Genomic DNA, 14,593 nt, shown 5'->3' with positions numbered 1-14,593 from the left:
ATACCATCTTCCCAATTTGGTTCACATTTTTGTAGTCATGCTTGTTAATGTAAAAGGTGCGAGATGAAAACCATGGTCATTAGTGGAGATGATAAAGATGACAGGGTGGGCTTGCCAGCTTGTGCTGGAGCACACCATGTGACCACGTCTGGCAGGTTTCTTTCTGCATGAGTAGTTTGCTTTTGTTTATTTACTTTATTTCTGGATCAAGTCCATGCAGAGCACCCAGGGAAGCTGCAACCCAGAAATGGGTCAGTCCCCAAACTTCAGCCAATGAGTAGTTAAACTTAGATGCTGCCTGTCTTATGATGTGAAAATGCCCCACAGACTGCACTAGCTATCCGATTGCATGTAACATATGCAAAATATATTAGTTAATATTAGACTATTTACAAATAGGAGTCCTTAGTTCGTGTGTCTATGTGTGTATATATTTATATCCACCGCATAAATAGATTATAGTCTTGTTGAGTTATAAAGATAAATCTATTCTGAGCAAGAGCCCACAAGTCTTATTTGACACCTAAGTAAAGGAGAAAGAAGTATCTTGTTTAAGTTCTGTGTTTCAGTTTTCCATGAGATAAAACCACTGACTAATGGCAAAATGGGTATAATTTTATACTGTATATTAATTTCTCTTAATCCATTTGACTTTTAGGCTCCCTGGGTGGCCAGCTTTGCATGGAGAGGGCCATGTTGTTCCTTAATTTGTTTTACTTTGATAGATCCCACAAGGTCAGTTCATTTAACTGCAATTTTAGGCTTTTAGGCTGTACAAAACAGAAGGCATGCTTTTGACATAACATATTTATTTAAGAAGCAGAACAATGTCAGTTTTATTAATAATAATTATTATTATTTATATAGCGCCTTTTCTATGACAGAAGTGATTTGTTGTCTTAGTAAGCAATTATATAGCTTATTATTTAGTATGTGAAAATAATAAGTATAATACAACATTCTGAAACCTTTTCAATTAGTTTAGTGCAGAGGTGGTAACCAACCCTGGATTGGAATACATTTTATTCAGAAAGTCCACATATACATGCACCGTCTTTTTAATGCTGTTTATTATTTATAATTTAAACCATAAGATGTAGTTTGCATTGGTTTACTGTGAAAAACAAGCTCACTAAATTGTACTCAAGATTAATTTGCATTTTACATTTTTATTTCTGTCAAGTTAAGGTTATTTTGGGCAACAATAACTCTTTTTACACAATACTGGCAGACATTGGTTTTGTGGGCATTTTTATTGCAAAATGAAGAACAATTTGGCATGCATGACCCGAGCAGCACAGTTAACAAGTCTATTTTTCTTTAAAGTGGTGGCACCTAAAGTACTGCTGGTTTCAAATGCCTAAATAGTTGAAGGATAAGAAAACAATAAAGATGAGTCCTCCTTGCAAAACAAACTATTCCAGCTCAAATATACAGAATGTACTGGGTGACTCTGTGTGGCCATTTGCTATTATGTGTTCGCACTCATGCAGCACTTAATGTGTCAAGTGGGGCCTTTAAAGATATTTATTTGTTTGTTTGTTTCCTTTAACTTTTATAGAAATCTCTAGGAAAGAGCTTTCAGCCTCCATACTTCACTATAATGGTCTTAGAAACTACAATCCAAAAATCAAAACCAGATAAAAACGGGCAATTCTGTCAAATGACTGTATACCCTTAGGGGGAACTGACCTCAAGCACACTCAGCATGATGAGAAGACTTACCTGCCTGAAGGAAAATATTAAACGTTACATGAAAATAATCCTTAGAAAAATCAAAGTGAATTAAAATGAGTTATTTTCCATGGAATACGTGTCTGCAACAAATAAAATTTAATAAGCAGCAGTTTTTCACCATTGGTTACAATAACCCTTCTTCTCGAGGATTTCAGCTGCTAAGCTCAAATCTGAATTCCATCAGTGTAATATAAAAGTCTGTTTTTTTCCCAGTCTAAGCTTTTTTCTTCCAGTATACGTGCTACATGTGGCTAATTTTATTCCATAAATATCCGGCAACTTAATACTATCTACTCGTAACACAAATCATGGCCTTCCACCATATGGAGGGTCTAGCCTCACTTTCCTTATGAAACACACCATGCTGAGCAATCTTAACAGCACACTTACCCAGAGGGATCTGTTCTAGCAGATAGAGATAGCTCTCAAAGAAATCAGTCCTAATGGCCTTGTGCAGAATGAATGACATGCTGTGTCTGCAGAGATCATTGTCAGTTTCTTTCCAGCGGGATATAAAAGCTAGGTGCGCTCCCATGAAATCCATGTTTGCTCCAGTTCCAGCAAGGAAACGTGGTGTCTCACAGTAAGTATGTCTCTGCAGCTCCCAATTACTTCTATGTATGTTCTGGGCCCTGGCGTTGACATTGAAACTGATCAGCCCTGATCCCCCAGCAAGCGCGTGTTGACAGCTAATGAACCAAGTGGACTGAGTGCTTAGTAAGAAGGAATATCATCTGTGACTAAACTTCTCCCTCAGGAGACTAAAAACTTAACAAATATGGCTTAAGAATGTGAGTATAAAAAACACAACAAAGTTAAAATATAATTAGTTAGATTCTTAATAAAATCTTTTGTGTGATCATTCATTCCATTATTGCAGAAAATAACTGGTAAAACTTTTCCTTCTATTCTTAAATACAATGCTTCACCAAAAATTAGATTTATTGAAAAAGGAAGTTTGAGATTCATTTAAAGAAGCAGCCCTTTAATTCTAACTACTAATCTAATCTAATCTAATCTCATGTAATTTTATCTAGTCTAATCTAATCTAATTATATAATTTAGTAGAAATAACAAGTGAAGAGTGGCTTTTTGAACTGCAAATTGTCTGACAGGAAAGGGTGGCAGAGTCAGGGTAAAGCCCAGCAAGGCTTTAGGGGACAGAAAGAGAAATGTGATGACAGTGACAACGTGCACCTTAATTTCCATGCCAAAGGAAGAGCACCACTCTGGCAGGCCAGCAATGTAAATATAGGAAAGGCCCTGGGTGGGCTACAAAATGTTTTGCACAGGAGAAAAAGAGAAACTGAAAGAGAAAGTGACAGAGAAAGGATGAACTGTAATATGGAAGGAAAAAAGCAACATTCTAACAAGACACTGTAAAATGTGAAACACATGAGACCCTTTGGGAACCTGGTCACTCTTGTAGATAGAAACCTAGACTATCAAGGGTTTGGAAGATAATAAAGGTGGAAAAAAAAGTAAAACCAGAACCTGGTGTGGAGAAGGGGGAACGCCACTAGGGGGAGTAGAGCATTTTTTTCATAATTAGTGGCCAAGACCCTAATGTCTTTCAAAATGTGTCCTGAGGTGGATAGCCATCCTGATTTTCCCTTAATGTTGTTGGATAGCTTCTGGCCCACCGTGGCACTGCAATTGGATAAAGTGGGCTTAGATAAGGATAACGTTTCTCCCCAACAGCACCAGAGCACTTTGTTTAAATCCTGAGCCTGGTCTCTATATGTATATCAGTACATCTATTTACACGTTCTCCTTGTATCTACAGAGTCTTTTTTTTTCTTGGGGGTTCTCCTGTTTTTCGTCCACATCCATAAAATGTGTGTGTTTGTTGCAATGGTGACTATAAATTAGCCCAGTAGGAGTGAGTGTGGGCGTCTACATGAGCACATTTGACAATAGATGAGTGCATTAGTTATCCAGGACTGTTCACATATTGATTGATCTTGAACTGGATTAAGCAGCTTCAGATAATTTATAGATCAATAGCCAAATGTTGGAGTAGGCTGTGAAAATGGTCACCGGCGGCCAGGCCATTAAAGCAGAACACTTTAAACCTAAAGTGTAGTCAAGCCTGACGCCAGTGGTGTGATCAGTACCATAAAGCAATTTCATTGTTTCTAATACAGCACCCAGTGGTTCACGAGGCAACCCCACAGAGCTCATAAAATGATACCATAGTCATTCATTTATTTTGTCTTTAAAGTTACCAGTGGATAACTGTGACTGCCCACAGATACTCATGTTGAAATAGTTGCGCTAGCACAAATAAATTATCAAACACATATCCTAGCTGGACCAGTAAACTTTCTTAGCACAGAATGTATAACATATGTAGTCAGTTGCTTTTTATTGACTGTTTGGGAAACTTCACCATATAGGTCATTAGATAACTGATATCATCTGCTTTAAAGATATAATATAAAGGAAAATATATTTCATATGTTGTATTTTAATGGGAGAGGCAGAACCTATACATTTATGGGATGTTTTTGCTGCAAGAAAACCCACTTTCTCATAAAATAAAAGTAAAGTAATGCCAGACTGGATGCAGCAGTATTCAAGTCTCATATCTTAATATAATAAATCTTTATAAGTGCCAGGTTCTTTAATACAAGAAGTCTTTCCCTAGCTGTTGTTTTTCTGTCGTTCAGATCCTCACAGGACATCACAGCCACCTCACTCCTGGAAAGTCTGATAAAAACATCTTTGAATTTTATTGAACCTGACAAAACAAGAGAGAAGAAACCTTGATGCAAGCTATCTTTCATGTTTTTAAGTTGTTTTAGAAAATAGACAAGTCTATTTATGATACTGGAATAACATACAGTATAGAAACTGAGTGCACAGATTATTTGTGCAACACAGAGCCCAAAAGTTGACAAATTATATAAAGAAAGAAAAAGAGAGTATGGCAGAGAAAGATAACCATTAGCACTGCTCTCTCAAAGCTTCAGTGACTTAAATTTGATTTCCCAGGGATATCACTATCTGTGTTGTCTTTACACATTCTCCAGGGTTTACAAGTTTTTTTTTCTCTTCATGGATACATTGGTTTTCTTGCACATCCCAAAGATATTACTTGATAAATTACTCAAAATTGACCTTTTTTGAATGAATGTGACTATGTGCATGAGTGTGCCCTGTGACAGATAGGCATCTTTCATAGTTTGATGTGAGTGCCCCACATGGCAATGAACTTTTTAGTGTTTTTCTTCACATCATACCGTTTTTTATTTATTTTCATAACTGGGCAGTTAGAACAATAATGCTGAGCTCTTTAATAATTCTTAGGTCTCCTGCTGTGAGCCTTTCCCAGATAGGCCTTTGCTTTATTGATGATATTGCAATTACATGGATTGGGTCTGCACTAAAAATAGCAGAAACCTGACAAAGTAACAAAGATCAGCATGGGTATAACATAGAGGCATGGATATTTTTAGGAAGGACAGAAAGAACAGAAAAGGAGGTGGGGATGCTATTTATGTCAAAGAGAATTTAAACACAAGTCCTGTTTAGCTGGACAATGATCCCCATTTTAGTGAGGATATGTGCCTTCACCTGGAAAGTATTTGGGAAAACGGCCTCATTTTTGAAGTGTATAGACTGCCCAATCCAGACAATAATTTCAATGCACATCTTTTTGTAATATTAAAAAGCCCAGATTACAGAAGGATATTATAATTATGGGGGACTTTAACTACCTGAATATTAACTGGGATAATCTTGCAGATACTGAAGAGCAGGAGTTTTTAGAAGTAATTGGTGACTGTTTTTTAACACATTACTTTAAAGCACTAAATACTATATTTAGTGTATTTAGTATTTTGTAATAATCAGGATAGAACTGATGGTGTAGAGATATTGAACCACTGGGCTGAAGTGATCATAATATAATACAGTTTTCGATGTTTTGGAAAAGATTGGATGCTAAGACTAAAACTGTTAAGTTTACCAATGGAAGAGCAAATTTTGAGCAGATGCGGCAAAGTCTAAGGAGGATAGACTGGGATAAGCTTTTATGTCTGGAGACAGTCGAGGAGCAGTGGAACAGGTTTAAATGAGTTTTACATATAATGCAGGTCAGGTACATACCTAAATTTGGTATTAGGAAATTAAAAAAATAATAAAAAGAAGCTACGAAGGAAGAAGAAACTGTATAAGGTGAATAAGACTAATAACTCCAGCCTGAATCATAGGGCATATGAGAATATGAGGGCAAACATTAAGAAGGATATTAGGGATGCTAAAAGAAAGTTAGAGAGGAATATAACAGATAATGTGAAAGATGACCCAAAGAGATTCTTTCAGTATTTTAGTAATAAAAGAACAGTCAAAGAGGAGTAAAGGTACATCAGGAGTAGTAATGGAGAATTAAAAAACACTGACAATGAAATAGATGCTATAAACTTTAGCATTTTTCTAAGGTCTTCACATGTGAGGAAGTAGATAAACTCCCAGCAGTAACAGGGACTACTAAGGAGGTACTGAGTGAGTTGGAAATTGTAGAGGAAGTACTGCTTAGACTCAATACACTGATGCATATTTTAGGAAGTCACTGCGCACTGGGGAAATTCTGAAGGACTGGAAAATGGCAAATAATATCCTGTTATATAAAAAGGGTGACCGAGCAGATCCAAGCAACTATATGCCAGTAAATTTCCAGTAATGGAAGGAATTATTAAGGACTAGACATTAAGCCCGTTAAAATAACGGGCGCTAGAACAGTAGTGCATAAACATTTGTATGAACAGTCTATATTAAATGGCAAGGGACATTGAATGTGGCTGTAATATGTGTCACTGTATTGTGTGCCTTTAATTTTCTCTCTCAGTAATACTGGTTTGTATTTCCGTGAAATGCCTGTAATTTTGTCTGACAGTAATACAGCAGAACCTCGGTTCACGACCATAATCCGTTGCAGACCGTATGAACTGTATGTAAATATATTTTATTTTAAGTTTTTAAGCACAAATATAGTTAACTGTACCATAGAAAGCACAGCGTAATAGTAAACTAAATGTAAAAACATTGACTAACACTAAGAAAACCTTGAACAACAGAGAAAACTAACACTGCAAGAATTTGTGCTATAGCCTTATGACCCGCTCGCTAAAAACTCTTTTTTTAATGAGTTTTAAGCACAGGGGAAAAAATGAACATTTGAAAAATCTGTAATTTAATAAAAAACCAAGAAAAGTAACATTGCAACAATGCACGCGCGTGCCTGTGTGTGTGTCTCTCTCTCTCGCGTAACTTTGTGTGTGTCTCTGGCGTGTGTGTCTCTTAAGCGCACACCTCTGTGTCTGTGTGTGTGTGTGTGTCTGTCTGTCTCTCGCCTGTGTGTGTGTGTGTCTGTCTGTCTCTCGCCTGTGTGTGTGTGTCTGTGTGTGTCTCTCTGTCGCGCGTGCCTGTTTGTCTCGCGTGTGCGTGTGTGCGACTCGTGTGTGAGATGCGCGCGCGCCTGTGTGTGTGTGTGTGCGTGACGTCGGGCGCCTGTGTGTGTGTCTGTGTCTCTCTGCACAGGGAATGCACAGGAAGAGACTGAACACGTGCTGTGTGGCCCCGCGCATGCGCACTTCTCCAGAAGACACACACGGACTGTGCGCGCCTGTGTGTGTGCGTGTGCGACTTGCACGCGCCTGTGTGTGTGTGTTTGTGTGTGACTCGCGCGCGCCTGTGTGTGTATCTCTCTGCACAGGGAATGCACAGGAAGAGACTGAACACGTGCTGTGTGGCCCCGCGCATGCGCACTTCACCAGAAGACACACAGACACTGGACGCACACAAGGGTTTTATTAAATAGGATGATGATAAGACTGAGCAACACATAGCAAGAACAGGAGTTTTACTGAACAGTCAGCATAAGTTCAGAAGAAGGAAGTCACGTTTTACCAACATGCTGGAATTGTATGAGGAAGGATATGATCAAAGTGGAGCATATGATATTATTAAGAGTAGTTTTCCACAAGGGTTAGTGCTAGGGCCACTGCTATTTTTAATACAGTATGTGTAAATGATTTGGATAGGAATATAAGTAACAAGCTGGCTAAATTTGCAGATGATACCAAGTTAGGTGGAATGGCATATAATCTAGGATCTGTAGAATCATAACAGAGGTACTTGGATAGCATACAGGCTTAGGCAGATTTGTGGCAGATGAAAGTAAATAAAAAGTATTATATGTGTAAAGTAAAAATGTTAGGTTTAAATAAACAATGGGGGTTGGGGTCTGAAGATCAAAAGTGCACCTAATGAGAAGGAGTTAGACGTTGTAGTGGACTCGTCACTATAAACCTTCAGAAAGTGTCCAGAAGAAATTAAGAAGACTAACAGAATGTTAGGTCATATAGCACAATGTGTAGAGTACAAGTCCAAGGGGATTATCCTCAAGCTTTATAACTCATTGGTGAGGCATCATCTGCGGTACTGTGTACGGTTTTGGTCTCCAGGTTACAAAATGTACATAGCAGCGCTTGAAAAAGTCCAGAGAAAAGCAACAAGGCTAATTCCAGAGCTACAGGGGATGAATTATGAGGAAAGTTTCGAAGAGCTGAGTTTTTTCAGTTTAAGCAATAGAAGATTAATAGGAGACATGATTGAATTGTTTAAAATTATGAAGGGAATTAATACACTGGATCAAGACTGTTGCTTTAAAATGACTTTCAAAACTAGACTTAATGCTATTTTAGAAGGATTAAGTGGATAGGAACAGAGAGGTTTGTTGAGATGAATGGCCTGCTCTCATCTATATTGTTCTAATGATCTAATCCACAATAAAATGGGGAGCAAAGGCTTGTGGCTTAAGCTTTTGGTCTTGTTTACATGCAGACCCTCTTGTCTACATTCTGCATGTGCTCTTCTGACTTTGTTTTTGTCTTTCTTTTGTATTTAATTTACTTTAATTTAAGTTGTGCATGTTTATGTGATATTTTTTGTCTTATATTTTGCTGTGTTTTACTCAATTTAATGCTATTTTTGGGATTACCTTGTTTTGTTTAATTTTGTGTAGTTAGTTTAGTATGTTGGGAAAAGTTTTACTTGGAAGAATGGGGGTCCCACCTCCCTTTGGTCTATTTTTAAAACACAAGAAAACAAACACAATACAGAATTATTAAAAAAAGAATAATTAACAAATAGAAAAACAAATTTAATTATAAATACATTATATTCACAAATGTAATATAGTCAAAAGAAAGCACAGTACCAACAAACAGAAAAGACAGTGTGGTCTAATGATTAAGGCTTTGTAATTCAAGCTCCAAGGTTGTGGGTTTCCAGTTGCTGACGCTGTAACAAAACAGGCAAGCCACCTCACCTGCCTGTGCTCCAATTGGAAAAGCAAAAAATAAATTTAACCAAGTGTATGTCTCAAATGTTGCATGTCAACTTGTATAAAGGTCTCAGCCAAATAAATAAAAATAAAAGGTAAATAAAATGAGGATATTAACATTGAAAATATTTTAAAGGGCAGGGATGAAACCATCGTGTAGTGCTGGCAACAGTATAATTAAATGTGTTCATATACACAGTGAGTGGCCACTTCATTAACGCTCACTTATCTTTTTGTCCATTTTCCATCAAAACAGTAAAGTTGTTAGGGAGCTTATTCTAAGACATTTTCCCAAGTATTCTTTTTTTTCATTTAATATTTTGGTTATGTTTTCTGTACCTGGTTATTTTTTGAGACCTGCTCTTCTTCCAGTGTCTTCATTCCATTTCATCTTACCGATACTGACCGGAGATCTGGCAATTGTATAAAACTGAATTCATTGTCATGTTCCAGAAATCATTTTAGGTCCTTTTTAGTTATGTAGCAATAAGCTTATCCTGTTGGAAACTTCTGTTTGCAGACAGATACAGTGTCCACAATCAACACTGGTGCTCGAATAACCTATGATGGTATTTAAATATCTACGAATATTAAGGGGAAAAAATCCTTTCACTAAAACACATCATCACCACATCATGAGCTTATAATAGATCTATAGATTCCTTTTTTTGCCATTTTCTTGGTTCATATACCAGTGTGAATTAGCTGGAGTTGAGATTTTACTCAATCCTTCAGTGACAATATGTATTTGCCATTGCCACTGCATCCACACCTTCTTGTTTTACTGACAGGAGTGGAACTTGGTGGCTTCATTACATGCACTTCCCAGTCCATGGCAAGTTAAGGACAATTGTGTTTTTTCAGTACTATAGTTGTACTCAGCTATTTGTATGATACTCTGTTTAACCCATATCAGGCTACAATGGCCCTTTACATTAATGGTCTGCTTCCTACCACAGATTCACTATTGCTTTTCAGTTGGTGATATAATATAGCTGCACAGATAACAAAGCCTTCTGTGAAATCTAATGAAGTTGATGTTTCAGATACCTTCATACAAGGAAAATCTGGTTCCTCTTACCATACTCTATTCAAACTCCCTTAACCCAGTGGTTCTCAACCTGTGGGGCGGGCCCCCCTAGGGGGCCGCGAAGATGTGAAAAAAAGAAAATAAGAATCAAAAATATGAAAAAAACATCTGTTGAAACCAAAACAAATTAACTTAAACTACATTTTGATACTAGAACAATAAATACAGAGTTAGATAAATGTCGATAAAAGTTAAGTAGGTATAATAAAATATGCATCTACATTTCAAAAAAATGTTAGGGGGAGCGCAATTAAAACTGTTATGAAAACTCGAGTCACAAATACTTAAAGGTTGAGAAACACTGCCTTAACCTTTTATTCTCTCCCATTTAGCTTTTAAACTGAGCACATATCGTTAATCTGTTAGTAACAGGTAAACTATTTTTAAATGTGTTGACTGATCACATCACTTACTGGGTAGTTGCAATGGTTGGGCAGGATGCACCTACTTAAATAATCTCTGTAAAAGTAATAAAACTAATGCAGCCTGACTGCCATGCACAGGCTTCCCTGCCTGTTATGAAAGGAAGCATGTTGTCAGTTGTTGTTGCTTTGACCTAAGCCCTGTTTCCGTGTTCGTCCATGTCTATGCATGTTTTCTTAGGGTACTTCAACATATATCCCAAAGATGCAAATGTTATTTTATCAACTTTTAGTCCTGAAGCCTTCATTACATACTCTCAGTAGTACTTCAATGGAAACAACAGGCTTGACAAATGGATGGATAGATGAATAACTGCATATTTCCACAGATTTTAATACAGAGATCCAAAAAACAACATTTACCTTTAAAGAGTTCTGAAAATGCCATTTAAACATTGTTTACCTCAGCGATCTTCGCTATTGCAATGTAATTTACACAATACTGTAGATTGTTGTTCTTTAATTTGTTTGCTGTTAGTATTATGACCTATGAGGACCATTTCCTCAACTTCTGTATAGATGAGGATTTTCATTTAGAAACACTTATTCTAAGCACGGCCTGCTTGATAGGAGATGGGAGTGTGGGAAGATGGATTCAGAAGGTGTTGATGGTCTTACATCTGAATGGAGTATGTCATATGTCAGCAGAGAAACTGAAACTTTGTGAACACCATTGAATGTAAAAGAAAAGAAGAGAGCAAAAACAAGATGGTAAGCATTCCATGAGGTAAGATTTGCATGAACTTTCATTATTATGAGCCATGTGCCATGGAAAGCTGGTCTTTTCTTTCAATATTAAGATAAAGCCTAACTAAGCCCCATAAAGGCACATTCATATTCCCTGTCATTCAGACAGACAGAAGATAAATTGATTTTGCAGCTGTGCTGCTTGGACACTTAAAGAGTTTCACTACACATGACTCGTGCTGAGCTCTGGAGCTTTGCCAATTACAAAGGAGCAAGAAAAAGCATGCAAGCTTGTGATATGTCACTAGCCCTGACTCCCCGTTGACATTTTCACATGTTCTCTGTTTATATTCTAGACATTCCACATTAACAACAATGGCCCCAGTTATTGTATAAGTATTACATTCCTTTTTATTTGTGAACTATTTATTATTTATTTTATATGGAAACTTTCACAACATAATATTTACATACAAAACAAGATGACAAATTGTACATTTTTACTGTTGCTACTGATAGTAGTAGCAAAAAAGAAGAAGAAGAATAATAATCCATTAGATAGAGACATAAAATCTGAAATAAAGCAGAAATAAAATATTAAAGGTCCAGGTTGAGGGTGTAACAGAAGGGCTCAGATGATAATGAGGAGACACAACATGCATCAAGAACAAATATATCATGGATATACAAACAAGAGAGTGATAAATGCATAGTGAACATAAAGTACAAAAGTATTTCAAAGCCAAACAACAACCTCTGGACTACTGTAATAGCTTGTTGACCCTATCTGCCATATGGGGTGGTTCACCCACTTGATCACCTGACTGTACAACACCAAGCACTTTCTTTCATCTGTTCTTGTCACACTCTTTCTCTATCATGAACTCTTTTCCTCACCCCAGTAAGCTCTTTCCCAACTCCTGTCTCTAGACTAATGAACGTTCAGATTTGAGGTGGTTTTAAGTCCCCATCATGTCCACTCAGTTCAACCACTACTGCTTGTCATTCAACTGGCATTGTACCTGACCCTTACCATTATCCCTACAGGTGGTGATCCCACATGGCAGCTCCATGCAGGTTTCTTTTAGGCTGAGAGCAATTGGACTTCACAGCTGACCTGGTCACTTGTCATTCACTTGCAAACAGCATTCCTGGACCTGGCTTCGAAAATGGACTTAAGTATTTCAGTTTTAACAAGGCTGCCTTAAATTTATTGAAGTGCTTCATATCCTTATTTAAAGTTAAATTTGGAAGTGATCACAAGAATGAAAGATTACCTTCTGCAGCAGCTGCTGTTTCACAGGTTTGTACCAGACTGTGGTGGTACAGCTGTAGCTAAGTTTTTGGATGCAGCTTTCCATTTATTGGTTGATTCACATACTCAAGCTCACCAATCATAATGAACTCTGGGTAACAACTGAAAAAATGTGATTGTGAGTTCTGTGACAGATTAGGGCCGTATCGCTCCCATGAACCCCTGTCCAAGACTCCAGACACCAGATAAAAGTCCAAATGATGACTTTATTTAAATGCCACAGTGCACAAAGCACCCTCTCCTCCACTATACTCAAATTACCACAATACTAAATCAATACTCAATCCTCCACTCCCAGACGCGTTGCCCTCCTACCACCCAGCTCAGCTCGCCGTCTGGGAGCTCCAACAGTCCTTTTAACCTCCCTGACCCAGAAGTGTTCCCAATCCCCAGTCCAAATGATTCTTTATCACTTCTGGGTCTGGTACAAGTTCTTCTTCTCACCCCAGAAGCACGTCGCTCTTCCTATGACACACATCCGGGTTATAGGGCACGAATGATTCTTCGGCCCTCCATGCAGCTCCCTCTTGCGGCCCCTGTGGTATCCAGCTGGGTCATGTATAAAAACTACATAGTCCATGACTCCCTGCTGGTCTTCGGGGCACCTCCATACTGCAGGGAGGGCTCCATCTGGCGGCCTGGGGGTATTGGCCGGGATGACAAGCAGGCCATATACCACAGTTCCTACGCAAGGTTAATAGACTCAATCTTTAATATACCTTGTGATACCCACAGGTATGGGAGAAGCACATCATCTCTAGATTAGGAGGAGTAGTGAAGTGATGTTATACAGTAATTTGTTTTTTAAACTTGAATGTATATTTTTCATAATATTCCATGAAACTATTGGATATTTTATATTTTCCTTCTCTTCTACTACTTTGTGGATTTTTCTCACGGATGCCACCATGATTTTTATTAGAACATTAGAACACTCTAGACAAGAACAGGCCCAACTAAGCTCGCCAGTCCTATCCACTTATTTCTTCCAAAAAAACATCAAGTCGAGTTTTGAAAGTCCCTAAAGTCTTACTGTCTACCACACTACCTGGTAGCTTATTCCAAGTGACTATTGTTCTCTGTATAAAGAAAAACGTCCTAAAGTTTGTGAGAAATTTACCCTTACCCTTTTGCTATTGCTATTGTTATGTACATAACAACAGTTACATTACTGCTTTAAGGTCAAGTGGGATATGGTCCTACCAGACACTACTCAAATGATGCTGTTCTGCAAAGTAAGTAATAAGATTTCCTTAGTAATATTAATAAATGTTATAACACCACTTACATTTTTCACATTGTTTTTTATAAGTTTCAATCATACACTCTACATCAGGGGTCCCCAACTCCGGTCCTGGAGGGCCCCAATGCCTACAGGTTTTCATTCTAACCATTTTCTTAATTGGTGGCCTGTTTCTGCTGCTAATTAACTTCTTTTGAATTTATTTTAATGGACTTATCTTTTTAAGATTTGTTCCCCTGAATTCCTTAATTTCTTTCCCCAAATGGCACCCAAACAGAAATGAAATGTGAAGTGAGGGAGCCAAAAGAAGACCAGCTAAGTCAGGGCCTCAAACTCCAACCAATTTCACTCCAACCAGCTGCTTAATTAGGCGATGAGTCTTGTAGTTAATTAAACTTGTTCTTTAATTCCATGGCTATGTGCTGTTCTCATTGTGCAATTGCAGACGTTCCTGAAATTCTCGATTTTCTCTCTTCTAAGACCATTTCAGTTTTCACCTTTCTTTATTTTCAGATATTGAATGATGCACAGACACAGTTTGCTGGTCATGTTTTGTATCTCATTATTGTTTGGCTGCTAATTAAGGAAAAAGAAACAATTAAGGGGTCTGCGTCTTCAAAGAGCAAGTCAAATACAATTAATTCAAAAGAAGTTAATTAGGAGCAACAAAAACAGGTCACTAATTAAGAAAAGGGTTAGAATAAAAACCTGCAGCCACTGGTGCCCTCCAGGACCGGAGTTGGGGACC

At 37.7% G+C, this 14,593-nt stretch overlaps 1 protein-coding gene across 2 annotated transcripts in view; it reads right to left on the bottom strand.

The window, feature by feature from the left end:
• Nucleotides 1-2,340, bottom strand: part of mettl11b (methyltransferase like 11B) — a 45,083-nt gene extending 42,743 nt beyond the window's left edge. Inside the window, exon 1 of one of the 2 annotated variants that reach the window (XM_039735571.1) lies at nt 2,128-2,340. In XM_039735571.1, coding sequence (XP_039591505.1) covers nt 2,128-2,281 — 154 coding nt within the window. In that variant the 5' untranslated portion in view covers nt 2,282-2,340. The remainder of the gene's footprint in view (nt 1-2,127) is intronic. The other variant, XM_039735570.1, reaches the window with a different exon arrangement.
• Nucleotides 2,341-14,593: the final 12,253 nt, after the last annotated feature.

This window comes from Polypterus senegalus, chromosome 14, assembly GCF_016835505.1.
Source record: "Polypterus senegalus isolate Bchr_013 chromosome 14, ASM1683550v1, whole genome shotgun sequence".
Lineage (NCBI taxonomy): Eukaryota > Metazoa > Chordata > Cladistia > Polypteriformes > Polypteridae > Polypterus > Polypterus senegalus.
The sequence above is the reverse complement of the archived record's forward strand: the minus strand, read 5'-3'. Positions and strand labels throughout refer to the sequence as shown.